General features: G+C 56.4%; 1 protein-coding gene across 2 annotated transcripts in view; it reads right to left on the reverse strand.

Moving 5' to 3' along the window:
• The window catches only part of LONP2 (lon peptidase 2, peroxisomal), a 45,853-nt gene that overhangs the window by 13,639 nt on the left and 10,032 nt on the right, over positions 1-22,182 (reverse strand). For both annotated transcript variants that reach the window (XM_008152382.3, XM_054710470.1), the window contains exons 2-11: positions 20,501-20,735; positions 18,958-19,089; positions 17,469-17,591; positions 16,343-16,509; positions 14,037-14,131; positions 13,338-13,596; positions 9,726-9,867; positions 8,469-8,619; positions 4,886-5,012; positions 2,071-2,204 (exon numbers count right to left, since the gene is read on the reverse strand). In XM_008152382.3, the coding sequence (XP_008150604.2) occupies positions 2,071-2,204; positions 4,886-5,012; positions 8,469-8,619; positions 9,726-9,867; positions 13,338-13,596; positions 14,037-14,131; positions 16,343-16,509; positions 17,469-17,591; positions 18,958-19,089; positions 20,501-20,735 (1,565 nt within the window). The remainder of the gene's footprint in view (positions 1-2,070; positions 2,205-4,885; positions 5,013-8,468; positions 8,620-9,725; positions 9,868-13,337; positions 13,597-14,036; positions 14,132-16,342; positions 16,510-17,468; positions 17,592-18,957; positions 19,090-20,500; positions 20,736-22,182) is intronic.

Here is a 22,182-nt window from a genome sequence, read left to right on the forward strand (position 1 = left end):
CTGCCTGCTCCGCCAGGGAAGGTGGGCGGAGGAGCCAGGGCCTGGCCGGGCCAGGGGAAGCCCCGCGCTGGGCACAGGAGGGTTCTGGGGCGGCTACGTTTCTGCCGATACTGCTGCGAAACGCAACAGAACAGAACACAGGGCAGAGGTGTAAGTCCGTCCCCCCGGAGCCCGCCACCCCCATGGCTCCTCAGCCACACGCCTGGGACTCCTTTCCAGAAAGACGGTGGCACGGCAGGGCAGCTAACGCATCTCTTCACCAGGAGAGCGAGTGACGTCCAGGTCCTGCCTCTAAAGCCCGCTGCCAGAAAAAATAATTCTCACCCGTGTGCCGCAAGCAGATTCTCACCCGTGTGCGGGGCGGCACCACAGGGCGGCACCACGGAGCCGCACAGGCCTGGGCAGGAAGCTAAACAATGCTAACTGGGATCTGAAAAGAGTCCACTTTGGTGAATTCCGGTAATAGAACCCTTCCCTTTCTTTCCCCATCACCATCTCCACCTTATTTCTCTAAGAAAAAAATAAGTTAAATGACATTTAAATCATGTTGCTGTCAAAGACGGTGCGTGGGAAAACCACTGTCTGCCGAGGACAGAGACCTGCCCCGTCTGCACGGGCAGCGTGGATGCTCATACCGTCCGAACAACCTTCTAGGCTGTCGGTATGCAGACTTCCCAGCAACCAGACCCAGAAGGAAAACCCAGTGCCGCCAGCCAGTTCCAGCATGTCATAATTGCAAGAGTTTCAGCAAAAGGTTGGTGGAACTTGGGGACTCAACAAGGGCTGAGTCACATATGTTATCGCCTGCTGGGATGGCTAAAGGCATTTCCCCAAACCCAAAAAGGATGACTGTTTGCTGCCAGACAGCTCAGGGCATCTTAATCTACATGTTATTGCCTCTTGTTGGCCTAACACCTGAACAGCCTATGCTATTCCCCAATCTGACAATGCTTCTGTAAACCCTACCCTTTGAAGTGTGTCTCCACCTTGCCTTAGGACAATTTGTGTAAATAAAAAGCAAGGGGTCCTGACACAAGGAGAACCTGGTTTCTTCGGCCGGGCTCCTCTGACCCCCAATGCCTTTCACAATTATCTTTCATCCCTGGACTCTTACTTCAGTTACACACCGCCTTCTCCAGATGGCTGAACCCTTCTTAGTGCCGGAACAAGGACCCCAGCACCCAGAACCGGCACATTAGAGATCTGCAGAGCCGTAGCCTTAAAGCAGAGATTCTCACTGGTGTGCCGCAAGAATTACTAACACGCAACACCCGGCTGTGAGCCAGGGGCCCTGACCCGTGCTCCCCTAGACTGTCAAATACAAACACGACAACAGCCAGCACAGCGGCTGCCCTGTGAACGCCCGTCCTGAGCCACCAACAGGCTGTGCAACAGCTGCATCCTCTCAGCCACGGGCACACTGAGGTCGCGTCTGATTGTTAGCTCTTGGTAGCAGAGATCCTCAGGTGCAGGTATAAACACCTGCTTTTTAAATTTTATTTATTTTTCTGTTAATCCTCACCCAAGGATATTTTCCCATTGATTTTTAAAGGAAATGGAAAGGAGGGAGGAGGAAGAAAGAGGAGGAGAGGGGAGAGAGGGAGGGGGGAGAGAGAGAGAAACATCGACCAAGAATCGCCCCATGACCCTTTGGTGCATGGGCTGATGCTCTACCACTGAGCTATACCAGCCAGGCACTTGATTTTTTTAAAAAGTCACTTTGGAGTGAAAAGGGTAATTACTATTATTATTTTTTTGTAAATCAATCAAAATTACACCTTTTTTTTCTGTCAGATCAGCAAAATAAATCATTCTTGGTGCGCTGCAGAAGTTGGTGATTATTTACGGGCCACGAGGTGGAGGAGGAGGCACATCGCTGCCTTGAAGGGCCAGCACGAGGCGATTCCGGCCAACCCTGTGCCATCTGTGAAGGAGAGCCCGCGGGCGCAGTCCCTCCCGAGGGCAGTCTGCCTCCCGCACCGCTGACAGGCCGTGAGCCAGCGCCCAGGACTCCCTGCACCGCCCGCACCGCCCCACCCTCCTGCCCGAGCACCGCTGAGGGCCACACACCTTCTGCCTCCGTGGCATCAGCACGCTCCAACTTGGCTTCTCTGTGCTGTCCTTCGGCGACCTTCACGGCCACTGCTCGGCAAATGGCCCCCAGCTTCCTGTCCAGGGAGCGCACCCCTGCCTCCCGGGTGTACCTGCCATCAGAGAACAGCGCTCAGCTCTGGCTGACCCCCGCCGCAGGCGGAGTAAGTGGTCAGCCTTCACACCGCAGGGCCCACCGTGCACGTTGTGACGCTCACTGCACCTCCTGGAGGACTGCGTCCCTCACATTAAGTTCCTTCTGAACGGCCTGTCGTTCCTGAAAGTGTCAGGTGTATGTTCAGCCACACCTTCCCCTGACTCACTCTCCTGGCATACTGCCCTAGACTACAAATGTCTGTGAAGCTCCTGATTTCACCTTCAATTCTGATTGACAGCCTTGCTGGGTCCAGTATTCTTGGATTGAGACCCTTCCTTTGCATGACTTTGTATATTTCATTCCATTCCTTTTTGGCCTGATGAGTTTCTGTTGAGAAATCAGTTGCTAGTCTGATGGGGGTTCCTTTGTATGTAACTGTCTGTCTCTCTCTGGCCGCTTTTAAGATTCTTACTTTGTTGTTGGTGTTTGCCAACTTCCTAGACTACAAATGGATCATTGGTTCTTCAACGTTAAGTTGGCAGCACGTAAAATGTCATTTTTCTCTTTGAGAGGATGTGTAAGTGCTTTCTTAAACAAAATCGGTCACCTTAAGATAATTCTAGATAGATTTATTATACTTCGAATATTGCTGAAAAAAAATCCAAAAAGCCCAGACCTTCCCCCCCCACCCCCCCCCACCCCCCCCCACCCCCGCCACTAAAGCAAGAACAATTCGAGCACAAAGACATCGCGATCGCGCTTGCCCTGGGGCCGAGCCAGAAGAAGGCACGCTGAGGGGCGAGCACCGTGACTGTACCAGCCACCCTCCAGGCGGCCTCCCAGGGGCCTCAACAGAGCGTCTAGGAAACCCCCATGCTCAGCTCCCATTCCAGGAGCCATTGCACAGACCACTGCACATCCAGCCACTCTGCCCCAGCTCTGGGAGGGAGCGAGGGGGCAGCACGTGGCCTGGGACGCGGCTCCTGTGAAAAGCCGGATTTGATGGGCAGTCAGACATACATTCCAGGCTGCAGGGAAGCAGACTCTAAGGCCCTGAGAAAAGACAAATAGAAGCTCCTGGCTGAATGCATGTCCTCGAAAGGACAGGGCTGGCGGGTCAAGGCCAGGACTACACCTGCACAAACCTCGTAAGGAGGACACAGGGAGGCGTCTGAAAGAACCAGCCGACACAGAAACAAACCCCAAACCCAGGGCAGCTCCCCAGACGGGCATCCGACCAGCTCAGATGACGCGCCTGGACAGAGGTGGAGAGGGACGGAGGAAGCAGACGGGGAACCGCCCGACAGCAGAACGGGCCGCGGGAAGCCAGGTGAGCCCACCCGCCCCAGGACGCAGCAGCAAGGACACGCTCACGTTAGTGTTTTGAACATGAGCAGGCCCGGCACCGTGCGCAGTGCCACGCGGACCCCGGCTGCAGGGAGCAGACGCGCCGTTTTGCCCTTGGACCCCGTGAAGGAAGCTCCGCCAGTGCCCGTGGGAGCGGCTCGTTTCCTCCTCGGTGACCTGACACGGAGGTGCCACAGGTGCCCACTCAGAGGACACCACGCTCACGTGCTGGCCATCAGCACGGCGAGAACGTCAGCTTGCTGTGGTGGCCGCGGGAACGAACAGTGAAACCCCCACTCCCGCCAGGGCCCCCTACGTGTGCACAGTGCCCTCGGTGGGACCAGCGAAACTCAGATGAGAAGTTCTGGCTCTCCAGGCCACACCGGGAAGGACAATGGTGACTTCCGTCCGCCACGATTCAGACCCAGAGAAGCCACGGCGACTGGACGCCCCTCAGACCTCACAGCTGGGCCGCCAGCAGGCGAGTTTCCTCCTGAAAACCTCCCGGGGGCCGGCTTGCTCTGATAGGACACTGCCGGGACCTCGGCCTATAAACCCCTCACTTATGGTACTTCTCCGTCACTATCCAGCAGCAAGCCTCCGGGTCAGAGCCCGCCTCACTGCTGTGTCTGAATTTAAACAGCCTTCCCAGGAGGCCGCCGACTGGCTAATTCCAGGTCAAAACCCAGAACAGGGAGCCGCTTCTCCTGAACCACCGGGAGGGGTGGGGGGTGGGGGGGCTGCCTGTGGACGCCACACAGCGGGCGGTGATGCAACAGCCCGCAAGGCAGACCCGGGAGAGTGGGAGGCCACTGCAGGCCCAGTTCCCACGGGGCGCGCTTTCCCCTCAGCACGCCGCTCACAGGCCAGACCAAGCAGCAGGCGGAGGCAGCGCATGTTCGCCAGCCGAGGCTGCAGCCGGGGAGCTGGCTGGGGAAGGCACCTCCCTTCTCTATGTTCCCGTGTCAATTCCCGAAGATGAAAACGAAGGACTTAAAAAATGTCTCCAAAAGAAGAGGAAATCGGAATAACTCAAAACAGGAGCCCGAAAGCAGCAGCTCACACATGGAGAGAAGTGAACTCCAAGCTCGGGGCGTCAGCCGCGCCTCAGTGTCTGCATGTGTTGGGTTCGCATCTACCAGATGAGCCCCTGGGGCGGCTCCTGTGGGAAGCGGGCCTTCGGCTCGAGTGGAGCCCTTGGCTGTGAAGACACCCTCAAGCTGCCCGGATGGACCCTGCCTCATGCCGAGCCGTGCGCACACCGTGACTACGGAAATGCTCGCTGGCGATCCGCGGGCGGGAAGCGGGCGTGGGACCCCGGTGTGAAAGCAGCCGAGGACGTGGACTGACCTGGTGATGATGCCCAGGGTGGTGGCCGGGGGGATCTGCAGCTGCTGCGGGGTCAGCCCGTGCTGGTCCAGCTGCTTGGGGATCAGGTGCCGGTGGGCGATCTCGATCTTCTCCTCCTGCGTGTACCCTGGAGGAGGGGCCCTGCCGTCAGCCAGGCCCGGGCTGCCCAGGGCCACGCTTTTTTAGACTGGATGGAAGGATGACCTCAACTAAGATCATCTGATCAGAATAAGGACGTTTATTCTCCTATCAACCCGTTAAAGTCTCCAACTTCTCCCCGAACAAAACAAGCCTTGGCCAAGCACAGCATCTGAAATCTTTTGAATGATCTGTCTCTCAGAGAAGAAGAAGAAAATCTCCCAGTGAGAGCTCCAAGGTGATTACCTCCTCAGCCCAAAGCTGGGTTTCTATTTATTATTTAGTAGGAAACGCACCCTTTTCTTTAGCATAAACTGAATCAGATCTCAAAGGACTGAGTTAAATGAGCAGCGGGTTCTAGGGGAAGAGCCGCACATAAACTTGAACAACAAAACCGCCCAGCCATGCTGCCCTCCAGGTGGGAGCCATGTGCGCAGCCAACACGTTTAAAAGATGTATGCTCTTGCTTCTTTAAACGCCTCAATGAGAACAGGTCTGCTTTGTCTTTAAACCTGTAAGAAAAATTCCCGCTAAACTAACCGCCCCCTTTCCATGGAACAAGCAAACTTTAAAAAGATGAACCGAGGCCCTGACCGGTTTGGCTCAGTGGATAGAGCGTCGGCCTGTGGACTGAAGGGTCCCAGGTTCGATTCCAGTCAAGGGCATGTACCTTGGTTGCGGGCACATCCCCAGTAGGAGGTGTGCAGGAAGCAGCTGATCGATGTTTCTCTCTCATCCCTCTCCCTTCCTCTCTGTAAAAAATCAATACATTAAAAAAAAAAAAAAAAAAAAGATGAACCGAGAAGACAGCTGTTGAGCAGGAAAGGAAATAAAGGCCAGCAGGGGTAACCGAGACCACCACGCCAGCAGGAAGGAGGTGCCAGCACACGGCCGCCACATACTCGCGGGTCTCACCGGCTGTCCGCCTCAAGCTGCAGGGTCCAGGCAATTAGTTACGTGACTGACTTATTTTAGTCTCAGAAATAGGCACAGAGCGGTATCTTACTCCATCCTGCTTTAAAACTATATCCCATTTTAAGTATAGGGACGGGCAGGACTCCCAGAAAACTCAGAAATCCAATTATCATTCACTTGATAGAATTATATTTCAGAGTGATATGAAATAACACACTTAGATTATGTGAGAATCCTACCTAATAATAGACAAATATGCAAATTGACCGCACCTTCGCTAGCCCAAGCCACGCCCACCAACCAATCAGGACGAGTATGCAAATTACCCCCAACAAAGATGGTGGCTAATTTGCATATCAAGACAGCATAGAAAGAAGCCAAGAGCTGCAGAAGGGAGCAAAACTGCGGAGAAGCAAGCAAGCCGGGGGGAGGAGAAGGGAGGAGCGGAGGCGGGGCCAGGAGAGAAGGAAGGAGAGCAGGCGGGGCCGGGGGAGGAGTGGAGGCGGGGCCGGGGTGAAGGAAGGAGAGCGGGCGGGCTGGCTGGCGGAGAAGGTGGGGCGGGGGAGAAGGGAGGAGCGGAGGCGGGGCTGGGGCGAAGGAAGGAGAGCGGGCGGGCTGGCGGAAAAGGGAGAAAAGCAGGCGGGCTGGCGGAGAAGGCGGGGCAGGGGAGAAGGGAGGAGTGGAGGTGGGGCTGGGGGAGAAGGAAGGAGAGCGGGTGGGCGGGCTGGTGGAGAAGGTGGGGTGGGGGAGAAGAGAGGATCGGAGGCGGGGCTGGGGGAGAAGGAAGAAGAGCGGACGGGCTGGCGGAAAAGGGAGAAAAGCAGGCGGGCTGGCGGAGAAGGTGGGGCGGGGGAGAAGGGAGGAACGCAGGCGGGGCCGGGGGAGAAGGAAGGAGAGCGGGCGGGCTGGCGGAGAAGGTGGGGCGGGGGAGAAGGAAGGAGGGCGGGCGGGCTGGCGGAGAAGGTGGGGCGGGGGAGAAGGGAGGAGAGCAGGCGGGCTGGCGGAAAAGGGAGAAAAGCAGGCGGGCTGGCGGAGAAGGTGGGGCGGGGGAGAAGGGAGGAGCGCAGGCGGGGCCGGGGGAGAAGGAAGGAGAGCGGGCGGGCTGGCGGAGAAGGTGGGGCGGGGGAGAAGGAAGGAGGGCGGGCGGGCTGGCGGAGAAGGTGGGACGGGGGAGAAGGGAGGAGAGCGGGCGGGCTGGTGGAAAAGGGAGAAAAGCAGGCAGGCTGGCAGAGAAGGGGGGGCGGGGGAGAAGGGAGGAGCGCAGGCGGGGCCGGGGGAGAAGGAAGGAGGGCAGGCGGGCTGGCGGAGAAGGTGGGGCGGGGGAGAAGGGAGGAGCGCAGGCGGGGCCGGGGGAGAAGGAAGGAGAGCGGGCGGGCTGGCGGAGAAGGCGGGGCGGGGGAGAAGGAAGGAGGGCGGGCGGGCTGGCGGAGAAGGTGGGGCGGGGGAGAAGGGAGGAGAGCGGGCGGGCTGGCGGAAAAGGGAGAAAAGCAGGCAGGCTGGCGGAGAAGGCGGGGGGCGGGGGGAGACGGGAGGAGCGCAGGCGGGGCCGGGGGAGAAGGAAGGAGAGCGGGCGGGCTGGCGGAGAAGGTGGGGCGGGGGAGAAGAGAGGAGGGCGGGCGGGCTGGCGGAGAAGGTGGGGCGGGGGAGAAGGGAGGAGAGCGGGCGGGCTGGCGGAAAAGGGAGAAAAGCAGGCAGGCTGGCGGAGAAGGCGGGGGGGGGGGAGAGGGGAGGAGCGCAGGCGGGGCAGGGTAGAGTACAGCAGGAAACCCTATTGCAGGATTTTTCCTGCAACGGGAACGCTAACCTAAATATATTTAGACTTAGATATATTTAGATTCTACTCTATTTCCATTTTAACAAATACCCACTGATATTACATGTCTCCTAAGAAGAAATAATTCTGAGCAGTTAAAATAAGGTGAACACTGAGACTTATTTACTGTTAGTAACTACAGGAGTTTTTGCAAAAATAAACCAAAGCCTATTGACGGCTGCAATTACAAAGCGCCGGCAGACCACCCACACGCCATGTAAAGTGCGGCCCGGTGCAGGGCGGCTCAGCTCCTCGCCTTGACCCCTCTCACTCAGCAGGCGGAAGTGATCACCCTTTCCCAGCAAAGGGGAAACATCAAGATATGACGGACAGGAAGCTAAACTGACCGCGTGAAATTGATTTCTGACTTTGAAAAAATTATTTTTTCTGTAATGTTAGAAATTGCTTCAAAGAAAAGTGTATTTTAATTAAAAAATTGATCATTCTTTCATACTAAGTCCCATCTGAAATTGCTATCAAAATTTATCGCTGAGACACCTGATCTGTCAGGGCTAAAGCAAACAAACGCACGTTTGCCTCCCAGACCCTGAGTCTATACAGAGGCAGGTTCACCCGGCAGCCTCGGAACGTGGGAAGAGCACACGTGGGCAAACCGACTCCTTACTCGAAACTGCATGGCTCCCCCAATGCTAAGGGCTACGTTCAGAAAGGTGAGAAAGAAACATCCCATCATGCATTTCCCTGTGACCCGAGTACCTGGCACCTGGATGACCTCCATCCTGTCCAGCAGGGCCGCTGGGATGGTGGCCGTGGTGTTGGCGGTCGCGATGAAGAGGACTTGGGAGAGGTCGAAGGCCACGTTGAGATAGTGGTCGGTGAAGTTATGGTTCTGCTCCGGATCCAGCACCTGCGGAGAGGGAGGGCGACGCGGAACCACTGCGGCAGCTCCAGGGCAACAGACACGTGGCCACAGCGGCTGGTTTTGCTCAGCGTGGCTGATTGGGGAGCCAGGGGCTAACAGAGACCTGCACCCTCCCTTACATGCCCACATTCTAAAGAAACGTGCTCAATGTCACACTTTGGAAGACAGAAAGCACAAAGCAGCACCAATTACCCCTTCAGCCTTATCCTTCCCCTATGTCAGCGACCCGCGGTGTGGCCAGCACTAAGCCACCGATCCCGCAGAGCCAGTTCCCTCTGGCTGGCACGCCCTCTCCCACCACCGAGGGCACAGAGTGAGCAGTGTTCTGAATTCGTGGGTAACATGGTGATGGGCACACTCCTCCTCAGACACTGTCAGAAAGTCTGGTACGGGTTTTCAATAAAAGGGCAACGCAGGAAAGAGGAGCTGGTAAGGATGCGCCTGCCGCCAGCCGCGGACCCAGCACAAGGACAGACCCCCTCTAACGCGCATGTTGTCAGCATCGACGGAGAACGAGTTAACTGGACACGTCAGACAACTCGACAGTTAGGTTCCTAAGACGCTGAGCAATGGTTCGTGTTCATGCTCCGCGTCACCGGGACCCGGTGCAGGCCTGCACGGGGCTTGAAAGAAGGCTCTGAGCGGCCCTGGTGCTCTGGCCTCCCACGCGGGGCCCCTTTCACTGCATCAGCAGATATAAACCGGCTGCACACCGACTCAAAACGGGAGTGAAACAGCCGTGCCGTGAGGCCAGACGCGTCGGCAGAGGCCACAGCGCGGAGGAGGCCTGGGCCCCGGCGGGAGGCTGGCTGCTTTTCCAATAACCTTGCAGAATTACCGGTCTCTAAGCAAAAGGCTCTGATGAACTATTTGATGAAAATGAACTAGGAAAAAATGAGAATTTCTGGAAAGAGAAAGCTCTAAGACACTTAAATTTACATCTCAGACTGCTTCTGACTCCAGTCTGCACCGGCCTGGTTCCAGGCCTAACCCCCGCCACGCACAGGCACAGGCACAGGCACACGCACACGAGCCGAGTCCCCTCGGCCTCGCCGGGACGCGGGACGCGGACAGCGATTCGCACGCCTCACCTCGAGCAGAGCTGCGGCGGGGTCGCCCTGCAGACTCTTCCCCAGCTTGTCCACCTCGTCCAACAGGAACACCGGGTTGTTCACCCCGACCGTCTTCAGGCCGTTGATGATGCGGCCGGGCATGCTGCCCACGTAGGTGCGCCTGCGGGAAGCAAGCGCGTGGGCTCCGGTGGCCGGGGGCAGGAGCAGTGCCACCCGGAGCCCAGGAGCCGGGACGGGAGGCCGTCTGGCTCTCGCTGGGAGGCAGCTGAGCCCCGAGAGGCCCGCAGGGTCCGCGCCGCTCGTCCCTCCTTCTCTCAGCCTGGCGCGGGCAGCCACGGTGCTGGAGCCGCTGCGCCCAACGCGGGCCATTCAGGGAAACTGAAACATTACACTCAAGTCACACAGTTACGATTCTCACTCCGCCAGGTTCCAAGATGCCCCAACCCTGACTTTAATCCCCAGGCCGCACCCTCCTGCAGCCCCGCCTGCCGCCAGCATGACCATCTGCACAGGGAGACGGCCGCCCCCGCTGGTCCGGCCTCCTCGTCCTCATGAAGGAAGTCAGAACCGGTGGGAAGGGCCACTCAAAATGCAGATCCCCTGCCCCCGCCCCCCAAAAAAAGAAAAACTCCAAACTCGTTTATTTCCGAGGCAATCGGTTGTTTCTGCTCGAAGTGAGAGGCCTGGGGTCAAGAGCATTCACACGGAAATCCCTCCCTCCGGGCACTGACGGGACGGCCCACCCACACGCTCTCCTCGCACAGCCAGGCTCAGCGCTCTGGGATGCGCTGCCCCGTCACCGCAGCTCTGTGCATCTGAGTGAGGGTCTGTGTGACGAGGTCAGGCGCAGAGCGTGGCGTGAGATAGACAGCAAGTCTGTCCAATCGGAAAAAGCCCCTTTTCTGGAGAGCCAGCGAACGTCACCCCGCAGCAACGCACAACGCACTCCGTGTCACCGCGCCCTCGCGTGTAGTCCGCTCACTACTGCTCGCCCGTCTACGCTCCAAATGGAAACCAAGCCTGCTTTTCCTCCCCATCTCCCACCTCGCTATCGCTGAACTCTCAGTTCCTCTTAGTCAACTGCTAACTACGAGCAGCTTCCTCCACACCACAGGCTGGAGCCAGGCCTGGGAGCGAGGAGGGGCCGGCAGGGGGAGGGAGAGCACAGAGCCGCTCTGTCCTCGGCTATTTTAAACTGCAGAACAGGGGCCTACTCAGCGGCAGGGAAAACAGATCTGAGAACCCCGCCTGGGAGCGTGTGACCGACACTGGACGCCAAGCCCAGGCGTCTCCCAAAGGCCCAGCTGTCCCATGGGGACTCCGACCACACGCCTGGTTGGTGATGGCGAGGGAGGGCTTGCCAGCGAGGTGCCCGCAAATCAGGCTTCGTGCTCACAGACCGATTCCGACAACGCCACACGCCTCTTACGCGGCGGGTATCACAGCCTTACCCAGGCCGCATCCGTTAGCCCACGTTCCCACGTTTCAGGCAAAAGCACCACCTTCTTTTATACAACACGCTCTTCTCCTCGTTAGGTTCCGCTTTCTCAGCGACAGCCACACACGGAAGGTCTTCACGTGGAACAGCGCACACGTTTGCTATGATCGGCGTCAGGAGAGGGTTAAGCCCAGCCCACGTCCACGGGACGTGCTGAGAACCACGGCACCGCGTGCTGCCCTCCACAGGCATCATGAAGACACACGTCCCCACAGTTGTGCCACACAAGTAATCACGCGGGATCAGGCTATTTGGGGCACAGTTTACGAATCAGATTGGATTTTATAAAGAGCACACGGATGCATGCAGACCTACACTGGTCCCCCGAGCACTCGGAGTTGAAATAAGAACAAAAGCTGTTTGATGGATGCGGCCCGTTTGCCGAGCTCCGAGGGGCACTTCCCAAGCCTCACAGAGCCAGCAATTCCAACCCGAAAAAAACGGGACACGTTACCTGCGTGTCACCTACCGTGACTTCAATGTCACATGACAACTCCACAGAGTCCCTCTCTACGTCCCACCCAATGCTGACGCACACCGGGCTACGGACGACAAGGGAGGGAATACACAGGACCCCGAGCGAGGGGGAAGCCACGCAGGGCGGGGAGAGCCTCCCCTCGCTTGCCTGTAGCTAAGGGCGCGCAGCTGGAGCGGGAAGATCCCAGGAGAGCCGGGCCCTGCGCCCAGGTGCCAGCTTCTTCCTGAGCCAGTGGCAGCCTCTAGTGGCGGGGTGCGGACAGGCCAGCCCAGGGAACAGGCCGTCCCTGACACGGCTTCCCTGCCCACTGCTTGTCTACTAAAGTCCTGGCGGGATGCTCCTTTCGTGCAGCACAGTTGTGAACAAGCAAGAAAAAGAATAAAAGGACCATTTTCATGCAAGTTTCTGAAGCTTCCTGGCCCAGCCTAAGGCCAGTGACCTTGGAAATAAGCAAATGGAAAAGATGATATAAAAGCAACATATTCCTTCCCCCACAACCCAAGTCTAACCCCTACGCAGGCAGCGGCTGTGGTTCGAAGCCGCCAGGGAAAATCGCTTCCTGACCCACCCGCGCGGGGCTGGTCCGAGGACAGAAGTTTCCACTCCGTTCCATTCCTTGGCCTGGACGTGAGGCAGCTGCAGTGTAAGTGCAGCGTCAGGTTCCTGCACAAGCCCCACCGCAGGCCTGACACGTCACACGTGCACTGAAGGCAGCACGAGCCCTACAGCCTGAGAGAGAGGCTCACGTGTCCCCAAACACCTCCCCGTCAGAGCGACAGAGAACAACAGAACGGGACTGCAGCACGCAAGTCTGACCCCAACGCCAGATCGACCAGACTCAGGTCTGACAGTTTCCGATCCTTTGATAGAAAAAGTGTCAAAAATGCAAGGATAAGCCTCACCATGACCCTGACCTTTCTCCTTACACCTCTCACCCGACTGTAAACCAGCGTTCTTTTTTAAATGCATCTTTACTGTTGAAAGTGTTATAGGTGTCCCCCTCTTACCCCTGCGCCCCTCCATAAACCAGCCTCCTTAAAAGCCAGTTTAGCCAAAACCGGTTTGGCTCAGTGGATAGAGCGTCGGTCTGCGGACTGAAAGGTCCCAGGTTCGATTCCGGTCAAGGGCATGTACATTGGTTGCGGGCACATCCCCAGTAGGGGGTGTGCAGGAGGCAGCTGATCGATGTTTTCTCTCTCATCGATGTTTCTAGCTCTCTATCCCTCTCCCTTCCTCTCTGTAAAAAATCAATAAAATATATTAAAAAAAAAAAAAAGAAAAAAAAAGCCAGTTTAAGCTGCCAACGTGCAACACGGGCTGTCACGGTCTCAGCCCCTCCCGCCCGGGCCAAGCCGCACTTCTGAACTCCAGGCGCGTGGTCCTTATCTATGAAACGCCACTGGGCCAAAGCGACGCCAAGGCATCAGGCCGTCCAGTCACCACGAGTCACCACTAGCCACCACTAGTTACCACTAGTCACCACTAGTCATGCCACGGAGACCCCGGAGCAGAGGGTGCCCACTACGGCGAGGCTCCACGTTCCCCCGGCACCCCGAACAGCCCTTTCGGAAGGAGAGGGACCCTGCGCTGTGCTCTGGGGGGCTCTCGCCAACCACAGGGAAGGAGAGGACAGGCCGGCAAGGGAAGCACCCACCTGTGTCCCCGGATGTCGGACTGGTCGCACACCCCTCCGAGCGCGATCCTGTGGAACTCGCGGCCCAGGGTCTTGGCCACGGACCTCCCCACGCTTGTCTTCCCGACCCCGGGGGGGCCCACAAAGCACAGGATGGGGCCCTTCAGGTTGTTCCTGAGCTGCCGCACGGCCAGGTACTCCAGCACCCGCTTCTTCAGCTTCTCCATGGCGTAGTGGTCGTTGTCCAGGAGGACGCGGGCCGCGCGGATGTCCAGCCGGTCTGTTGAGTGACCCACAGAGCGCGTCTGGGCACTGGGACTTGTGGTGGGAACCCCGCCCAAGGCCGGCGGGAGTCCCAATAGCTTAGAAGTAACGAGAACACGCCTGCCTCCTTCTGAGCGAGTCTGGGGAGCCCGGGACAGGGTGTCCTTTTGTGTAAGAAGGTTTAGCTTCTTTGTACAGAAACAGGAGGCCCTGCAGCGGCGGGAGCTAAGGGAAGCCCCCCGACCGAGATGGAACCGAGGATCACATTTCACCAACCACGGAGACCCCCTTCTCTCAATCAGGCCCAGGGACTCTCGGGGAGCCCGAGACCGCGGTGACAGGTTCAGTCTGCAGCTGACCTACGTCGGCGCGAAGGTGAGAGTGGACGGTGAGGGGGGGTGTTGCGGAGGGTGTGCGTGACCGCGCCGCGGCACAGCGCGGCCGTGCTGGGCTCACCGGTGGTGCTCTTGTTCCACGGCAGCTCCACCATGAGCTCTAAGTAGTTTCTGGTCAGAGCGTATTCCGGCATCGACTGAGGCATTTTTTTGAGTCTGCGGAGGAAGAATACATAGCAAAGGTGTTCAAGAATAAAGAACTCCATAAAAACAGAAAAACCAAGCTTACCTCCATGGCTTGGTCAGACATATCATATGTACAGGGTGTCCCAAAAGATGAACACACACACTTTGAATAATTATAAAGGCAGTGTTTATTAAAATACATTTCAGTCTGTGCCCTGGCTGGTGTGGCTCAGTGGACAGAGTGTCAGCCTGCGGACTGAAGGGTCCCAGGTTCCATTCCAGTCAACATGCCTGGGTTGCGGGCTTGATTCCCAGTGGGGAGCATACAGGAGGCTGCCAATCAACGATTATCTCTCATCATTGTTTCTCTCTCTCTCTCCCTCTCCCTTCCTCTTTGAAATCAATAAAGATATATTTTAAAAAAATACATTTCAGTTTCAAAACTGAGCTATCAGCTGTTACAGTGTATATACATTTTTTTTTGGGGGGGGAACCCTACATTTGGTTAAATAAATCTAAAGAAGTGTTTTAAAAATCTGGCTAATGACACATTTATTTTCTAAAGGTACGTTACAAAACAAAATTAAAGCAACACCCGCACACTGGGGGGAGGGGTGGGGACCCCGCATCTGACTCAGCCCTGGAAACACAGCCTGGTCTGTGTAAGGACCTCCCAGAGCCTCAGGTGGCACCACCAGGTTCCGTATCACGGTGAGATCTAAATGCCTCACCGTGTGTTACACGGTAATTATGTATTTTCTTTTATTTTTTTACTAGAGGCTCAGTGCACAGGATTCCTGCACTGGTGGGGGGCATAGCCTGCGGGGATCGGCCCGCTGTGGGATTGCCGCTCATCCCGGTCAGCTGAGCGGCGCTCCCACTGCGGGAGCGCACTGACCACCAGGTGGCAGCTCCGGCATTAAGTGTCTGCCTCCTGGTGGTCAGTGCATGTCACAGCAACTGGTCGACAGGTCGTTCTACCATTCAGTCGCTGGGCTTTTATTATATAGGATTATTTTTAAACATATATTTTTTATTGATTTTAGAGAAGAAGGGAGAGGGAGAGTTAGAAATATCAATGAGAGGCATTTAGATCTCACCGTGATGCAGAACCTGGTGGTGCCACCTGAGGCTCTGGGAGGTCCTTACACAGACCAGGCCGTGTTTCCAGGGCTGAGTCAGATGCGGGGTCCCCACCCCTCCCCCCAGTGTGCGGGTGTTGCTTTAATTTTGTTTTGTAACGTAAACAAAATTTTGTCAGCTGCCTCCTGCACGCCCCCTACTGGGGATCGAGCCCGCAACCCGGGCATGTGCCCTTGACCGGAACTGAACCCAGGACCCTTCAGTCCACAGGCTGACGCTCTATCCACTGAGCCAAACCAGTGAGGGCTAATTATATATTTTACATCAGAGTTTAAGTCAGCTCAGAAACGAAGCCAACATCAGAATCTTAATAAAAAATGCAGCTCCCAGAACATATGCAGCGCATGTGTTCCGTCCATGCAGATGGCCTACATCTATTAGCAGGTGCCAGAGCCAACAGGAGACGCCTCAGCCGCATCTGCTAAGGTTCTTCACTGTGAACCTCAGAAAGGCAGGTCTTCCCAAGCCTCATTACAACTCACTAATACAATGAAACATGGCTATAACGTCACACGCACAAAAATCAACAGAGGGTTTTCTACTAAACCAGATCACCAAGCAAAGGTGCTCAGCCCGTACCCCGCCAGGCCTTCCTGACCCCCTGCACGGGAAGAGTGGCAGGCCCTGCCTCACGCGTGTGACCTAAAGACAACAGTGACGTGTGACATGCACAACGGGAAGTGGACAAACACTGTCTGAACAAAGGCTGGTCCCCTCTTGACGACAGTGGACAGGCAGGTACCTCGGGGAGCACGCCTGAGTGCGTACTGCGGGGAGGGGCTGTGTCACTCACGCAGCATTCACGGAGCTGGGTGTGTGTGTTGGGGGTGTGTGTGTGTGACCTTGGGGCACTGAGATTCTCAGGGTCAGGGTCTGGATGGGGTGAAGAGGGACCTTGAGAGCTGGGGTGCCAGGAAAGCTGGAGTTGGCAGTGCAGACCGGGGAGGGGGAGGGGGGGCAGTGGTCTAGGGCCCCGTGAAGGGAAGAGGAGGATCAGAGCACGTACAGCGGACGGCTCGGCGTCCAGTTGGGGATGCTGCCACAGGCCTCCCCCCCGTGAGCAAGACGGGCCCAGCACGCGGGAGGCGCGCCGCTCACCTCTTGACCTCCTTGAGGCAGACGCGGCGGGCCTGCTCGGGCATGCTGGACGAGCGCACCTTCCGCTCCAGCAGGACCACGTCGTCGCTGTCCTCCTCCTCCTCCTCCTCCTCCTCCAAGGCGCCGGGGACGTGCGTGACCCTCCGCATGGGGCGGATGGCTATCACCTGCGGCCGAGGGCGGGCGAGGGAGTGGGCGTCAGCACCAGGGCTCCTCTCTCCCTCCTGCTCAGCCTACGCGACTGCTGCTCCCACAGTCCCCCCCGGAGGAGGCCTGACTCCCACTCTCCCCTCCCTCCTGCTGCACAATCACCGTGCACCAGCCACTGGAGGCCGCCTGCAGCCCGGCCCACCCTCCACGCAAGTGTCATGTATGACAGTGAAGGGATCACAAATCGATGGGTGGGGAGGAGTGGGGTGAAGGGGGTCAATGGGGAAAGAAGGGGCCATCTGCAATACTTTCAACAATAAAGATAAAAATTTTAAAAAAGAGGAAAATGGTGGTGTTGAGCCCAATAAAAGCTCTCTGGGGAAATGCGGCTGCTGTCTTTACATGCGGAGGCTGAGGACTCGGGCTGAGGAGACAGAGAAGGTGAAGGCTGACGAAAAGAAAATCCAAACGTCAATCAGCTGGAATAAAAAAGTCAGCCACGCTATGGCACAGCGTACGGACCAGTCCTAATCTGCTCTTAACACCACGCCCCGTAACAACGTTCAACTCAGCAGGCATTTGCTAATTTTCAAAATATAGGAAACACACAATGTTTGGCAAGAAAGAAAATGGCTTGGTAAATCATCCCTTTTTTAAAAAATATGTTTTTATTGAGTTTTCAAGAGAGAGGAAGGGAGAAGGAGAGGGAGAGGGAGAAATATCAATGATGAGAGAGAACCATGGATCAGCTGCCTCCTGCACACCCCACACTGGGGATGGAGCCCGTAACCCGGGCCTGTGCCCTGACCGGGAATCGAACCAGTGACCTCTCAGTTCCTGGGTCAATGTTCAGCCACTGAGCCACACCGGCTGGGCTGCCCCATGTTTTTCTTAAACAAACAAACCACGAACCCACACGGAACCTCCGATCCCATGACGACAGGCCCCTGAAGAAACGGGCCCCGAGGACACTGACCCGCTTCTCGTCGTCCTGCTTGTGCTTCCTGGTTTTCTGGAGCAGCTTCAGGCCTTCGATCTGCCGGACGAGCAGCGGAATGGTCATCTTGAACCGATCCTCCAGGCTCACGGCGTCTAGAATCTAAAGAGCGAGAGCGAGAGCGAGAGCGAGCGCGAGCCCGTTACCAGAAACACACGCTCCACAGCCAGGCGGGTGGAGGCGCAGCGTGAATGGTCAGATACCTCTCACCAGGGTCACAGCTCCCGGTGGCCAACACAACCACATTAACTGGATTCACCCAGCGAGGCTGTCTGGCACCAATACCAGAACCCTAAAGAGACCACAGAGCATCTTGGGTTTCCAATTAAAAAAGAAGCCACGTGTACTGTTCCAAGAGCAAGAACAAAACACACACTATGGCACCTCCTTCTGAGAATTACCCCCTTAAAGCCTCGGATGTGTCTACACATCAGGCCTAAACACATTCCAGGCTCAGCACATTGAAGCTTTACATACGAGAGACCAGAGCACTTTCCGCCTCTGCCCTGCCAGTGAGTCTGCAACGGACACGCTCCGCACCGTCAGGGTAACCAGCTCCCTGCTCGCGCCCGAAGCAGGTGACAGTGCCCCTGCCGCCGCCCGCCTTCCGCTCCTACCGGGGCACTGGATCCCCGCTTATACCGTCTGTTTGCGTCAGCTGCACTTGCTGTCTCAACAGTTGGATTTAAGTATTAAATGAACAATACAGGAAGGAGGGTGGTTTCAATAAAAACTAGTTTAGCCGGACCGGTGTGGCTCAGCAGTTGAGCACCAACCCAGGAACTGAGAGGTCACTGGTTTGATTCCCGGTCAGGGCACATGCCCAGGGTATGGGCTCGATCCCCAGTAGGGTGTGTGCAGGAGGCAGCTGGTTGATGATGTTTCTCTCTCATCGATGTTTCTATCTCTCTATCCCTCCCCCTTCCTCTCTCTCTAAAAATCAATAAAAACATATATTTTAAAAAAATAAATAAAAACTAGTTTAAATGTTCTGAGAAGATTCAATAAAGGAGGCTGCTCAAAAATACTATAAAAGTAAGTTTGCAAGAGAACTTTCACCATTTGGGGGGAAACATGCGCATCTAAGATCCTGAACTTGGATTATTTTTCAAGTGTCTTTAAAACTCATTTCACTCTAAAGAAACAGGGAAAATGATAGCAACGCATTGCAGTGTGTTTACGTAAGCAACACCAGGACTCCCAAGCAGCCCACACAGGGAAAGGGCGGCCGGAGTATGTTTACGTATTTAAGTTAGATGAACCGTCTACCTGTGTTACCGTTCTCTGTTTAACTTTCCCCATAAGCTGACAAGTGCTGGTCCTGATAACGCGAGTAAAAGCCGTCCCTTTCACAGTCACTTTAACTCCTCCCGTGAGCCTCCCGCATCCTGACTGAAGGCTCAAGTGTCCTTGCTCTCTAGACCCCACTGAACCGTGACCAAGGGCCTCCGCGCCCGAGGCCCCGTACCTGCAGCTTCTCCTTGTTGCTCGTGCGGATGATGGACGTCAGGATGTCCGGGAGGGCTTCCCGGGGGAGGCTGTCGAGCAGGCGCCTCAGCTTCGCCACCGCGGGGACGGACATGTCAAGCATCTCCACCAGCTGCGGGGGAATGTGGTGTTACTGCTGGGTTTCCAGTTAGACTGCCGGGTGGCTGTCAGGTTTGGGCCTCAGAGGAAAATGTCCATCAGAATAAAAAGCAAAAATAGCCCTGGCCGGTTTGGCTCAGTGGATAGAGCGTCGGCCTGCGGACTGAAGGGTCCCAGGTTCGATTCTGGTCAAGGGCATGTACCTTGGTTGCGGGCACATCCCCAGTGGGGAGTGTGCAGAAGGCAGCTGATTGATGCTTCTCTCTCATCAATGTTTCTGGCTCTCTATCCCTCCCCCTTCCTCTCTGTGAAAAATCAATAAAATATTTTTTTAAAATAAAAAAAAATAAAAAGCAAAACTGGTTCAAATGTGGATAATACTAATGTTTACAAGAAGCTGTATATAAATTTGTGATTTTATTTAGAAAAAATTAAAATTTATTGAAAAGTTGCAATGGTACAATAAACTATATATTCTTTCCCTAAACTCACCAATTATTAACCTCTTGCCCGTTTGCTTTCTTACACACACACACACACACACACACACACACACATGCACGCACGCACATGCACACACACACATGCGGGTGCACACAGTCACTGAGGAAGTTGCAGACATCGCGACCCTTGCCCTGAAGCACAGGCACTCTTACATAACCCAGCCTGCCGGCCAGTTCTGGAAAGCTCGCACAGCCGGCGCTCTCATGCTAACAAATCAGGAGCTGAAACACTGCCTCTTAGCAGGACACTCGGATTAATGAGAATCTGAGTGCCGACTGGGAATGATTTCTATAAACTGAGAGAACTGAGTTCGGGGCGCCTTTCAGTAACTGGGATCCCACGGCTGGACAAAGGCTGCTCCCCCTTCTGGGCATGGCCCTGTGGTACAGCCGTGGCCGGAAGCCCTGAAACACGAGGAAGTGCCAGTCGCTCCGGCGGAGCACTGAGAGCCGCCGTGGGGGCCGCCGTCTCCTGCTCCGGATGCTGCGGGCAGGTCCCGAGCCCACCTCTCACCCGCGGCCCTACCTCAGGACCGCCACCGCGCGCTCATCCGCCCCCTCCACGGTGACAAGCGTGACTTAGGTAACTCGGTGCCCAGACATTCTAGTGACAATGGCAGTACTTTTAAGCTTTAAAATCATTCATGTTTAGTAACTATCTGGTTTGGAGACAGCACAAGTTGTAAGAAAAATTCTAGAAACACTTTTTGGAAATATTTTAGAAAGAGTTGGCTAATATGTCCTAGAATGACTGAGGTACAAGCCCAGAGCCAAGCACATTGAAAGGCACATATTATGGTGAATTATTAACTCACTTACACACACGCGGCCCTAACACTGCACCACCCAACACATCCCTCGCCTCTCCGGGCAGCGAAGGAACGGAAGGAAAGGCGCTCAGGGGAAGCGCGGGCGCCTCACCTGCACCGCGTACTTGTAGAACTGCTCCGACAGCTCGCCCAGCTCCTCCCGGGTCTGCAGGGTGCTGGGGAACTCCTCCAGCCGGTCCAGCTGCTCCACCTGGGCCACGGGGTACGGCTTCTCCTTCAGCACCTGCACGATCTGGAAGCGGCACAGGCCCGTGACCAGCAGGGTGTAGTGCGGCTTCGGCCAGTTGCTGCCCACGACCTGCACGGCCAGCGCCGCCGTCCCGATCCTGCAAAACACACCGAACGCCCCTTACTCCCCGCCCACCGGGCCCGCAGCTCGCCCCGAACACCGCCCGCCGCTGGAGGAGGGCCCCCGGGGAGCGAGCGAGCACTGGCTGCTGGACTCCGCGTGGGGACCGGCTGTGACGCTGGTACCTCGCTACGGCAGAGCAGGCCCGCCGCTCCCATCACCCCTTCCAACAGCGAGGTGGAAGTGCCGGAACTCTTGGAGTACTGAGGCACAGAAACGTAAAAGTAGTTGACAGCTACGTAGTTTCAGTTCATTGCCCCAGCTGGGCATGAGGCCAGCTCGCTTGGGAATGTCAGCATTTTAAGAGGATTTACATGGAAACAGCATGCGTGAGCCAGCTCAGAAGTGGGGCCCAGCACAGCTTTCTGCCAACACCGAGCCGCCCGCCGCCTGTGAGCTTCCACGCCCCCCTCCACGTCAGGCATCAGACGGGACTGACTGCTCTCGGATCCCGAGTCTCCAAACGCGGGGTGAGCGGCACAGGCCCCACATTGTGGGACTGAGGACAGTTCCAGACCCGCAGACCCTGCCCGAAGGTAGAGACGAATTCTAACTGCGGGTCACCCGCCTAACGACAGCCGGAAAGCTGTCTTTCCACTGAAGTTTAGCTCCTCATCAGAACATACGAGCACAATTCACAGAGAGGAAGCCTCACCCACATGAAGCCCACGCTACACACGGCAAGGTCAACACGTGACACTAAACGGAAAGGTCAACATTCCGGGGACACTTCCAGGTCCCAAGGGAACTGCCCTTCTCTCTCTGGCCGGGGAGAGGCTGTGACTTCAGGAAAGAAGGGAAGAGACTAGGGCTCCCGACGCCTGGGAAACGGCAGCACAAGAGTCCGCCCTTGCCCCTCACACAGCGCAGCACGGGCAGCACACAGGCAGCACACGGACAACACATGGACAGCACATGGACAGCACACAGGGCAGCACAGATAGTACACGGCCAGCACATGGACAGTACACGGGCAGCACATGGACAACACAAGGACAGTACATGGATAGCACACGGATAGCACACAAGGCAGCACAGATAGTACACAGACAGCACATGGAGAGCACACAGACAACACACAGGCAGCACACGGACAGCACATGGGCAGCACAGACAGTACAGAGACAGCACACAGACAGTACACAGACACGGACAGCATATGGAAAGCACACGGACAGCACACAGACAGTACACAGCACACAGACAGTACAGATAGCACACAGACAGTATACAGACAGCACACGGACAGTACATAGACAGCACACAGACAGTACACAGACAGCACATGGACAGCACACAGACAACACACAGGCAGCACACGGACAGCACATGGGCAGCACAGACAGTACAGAGACAGCACACAGACAGTACACAGACACAGACAGCATATGGAAAGCACACGGACAGCACACAGACAGTACACA

Source organism: Eptesicus fuscus, chromosome 21 (genome assembly GCF_027574615.1).
Source record: "Eptesicus fuscus isolate TK198812 chromosome 21, DD_ASM_mEF_20220401, whole genome shotgun sequence".
Classification (NCBI taxonomy): Eukaryota; Metazoa; Chordata; class Mammalia; order Chiroptera; family Vespertilionidae; genus Eptesicus; species Eptesicus fuscus.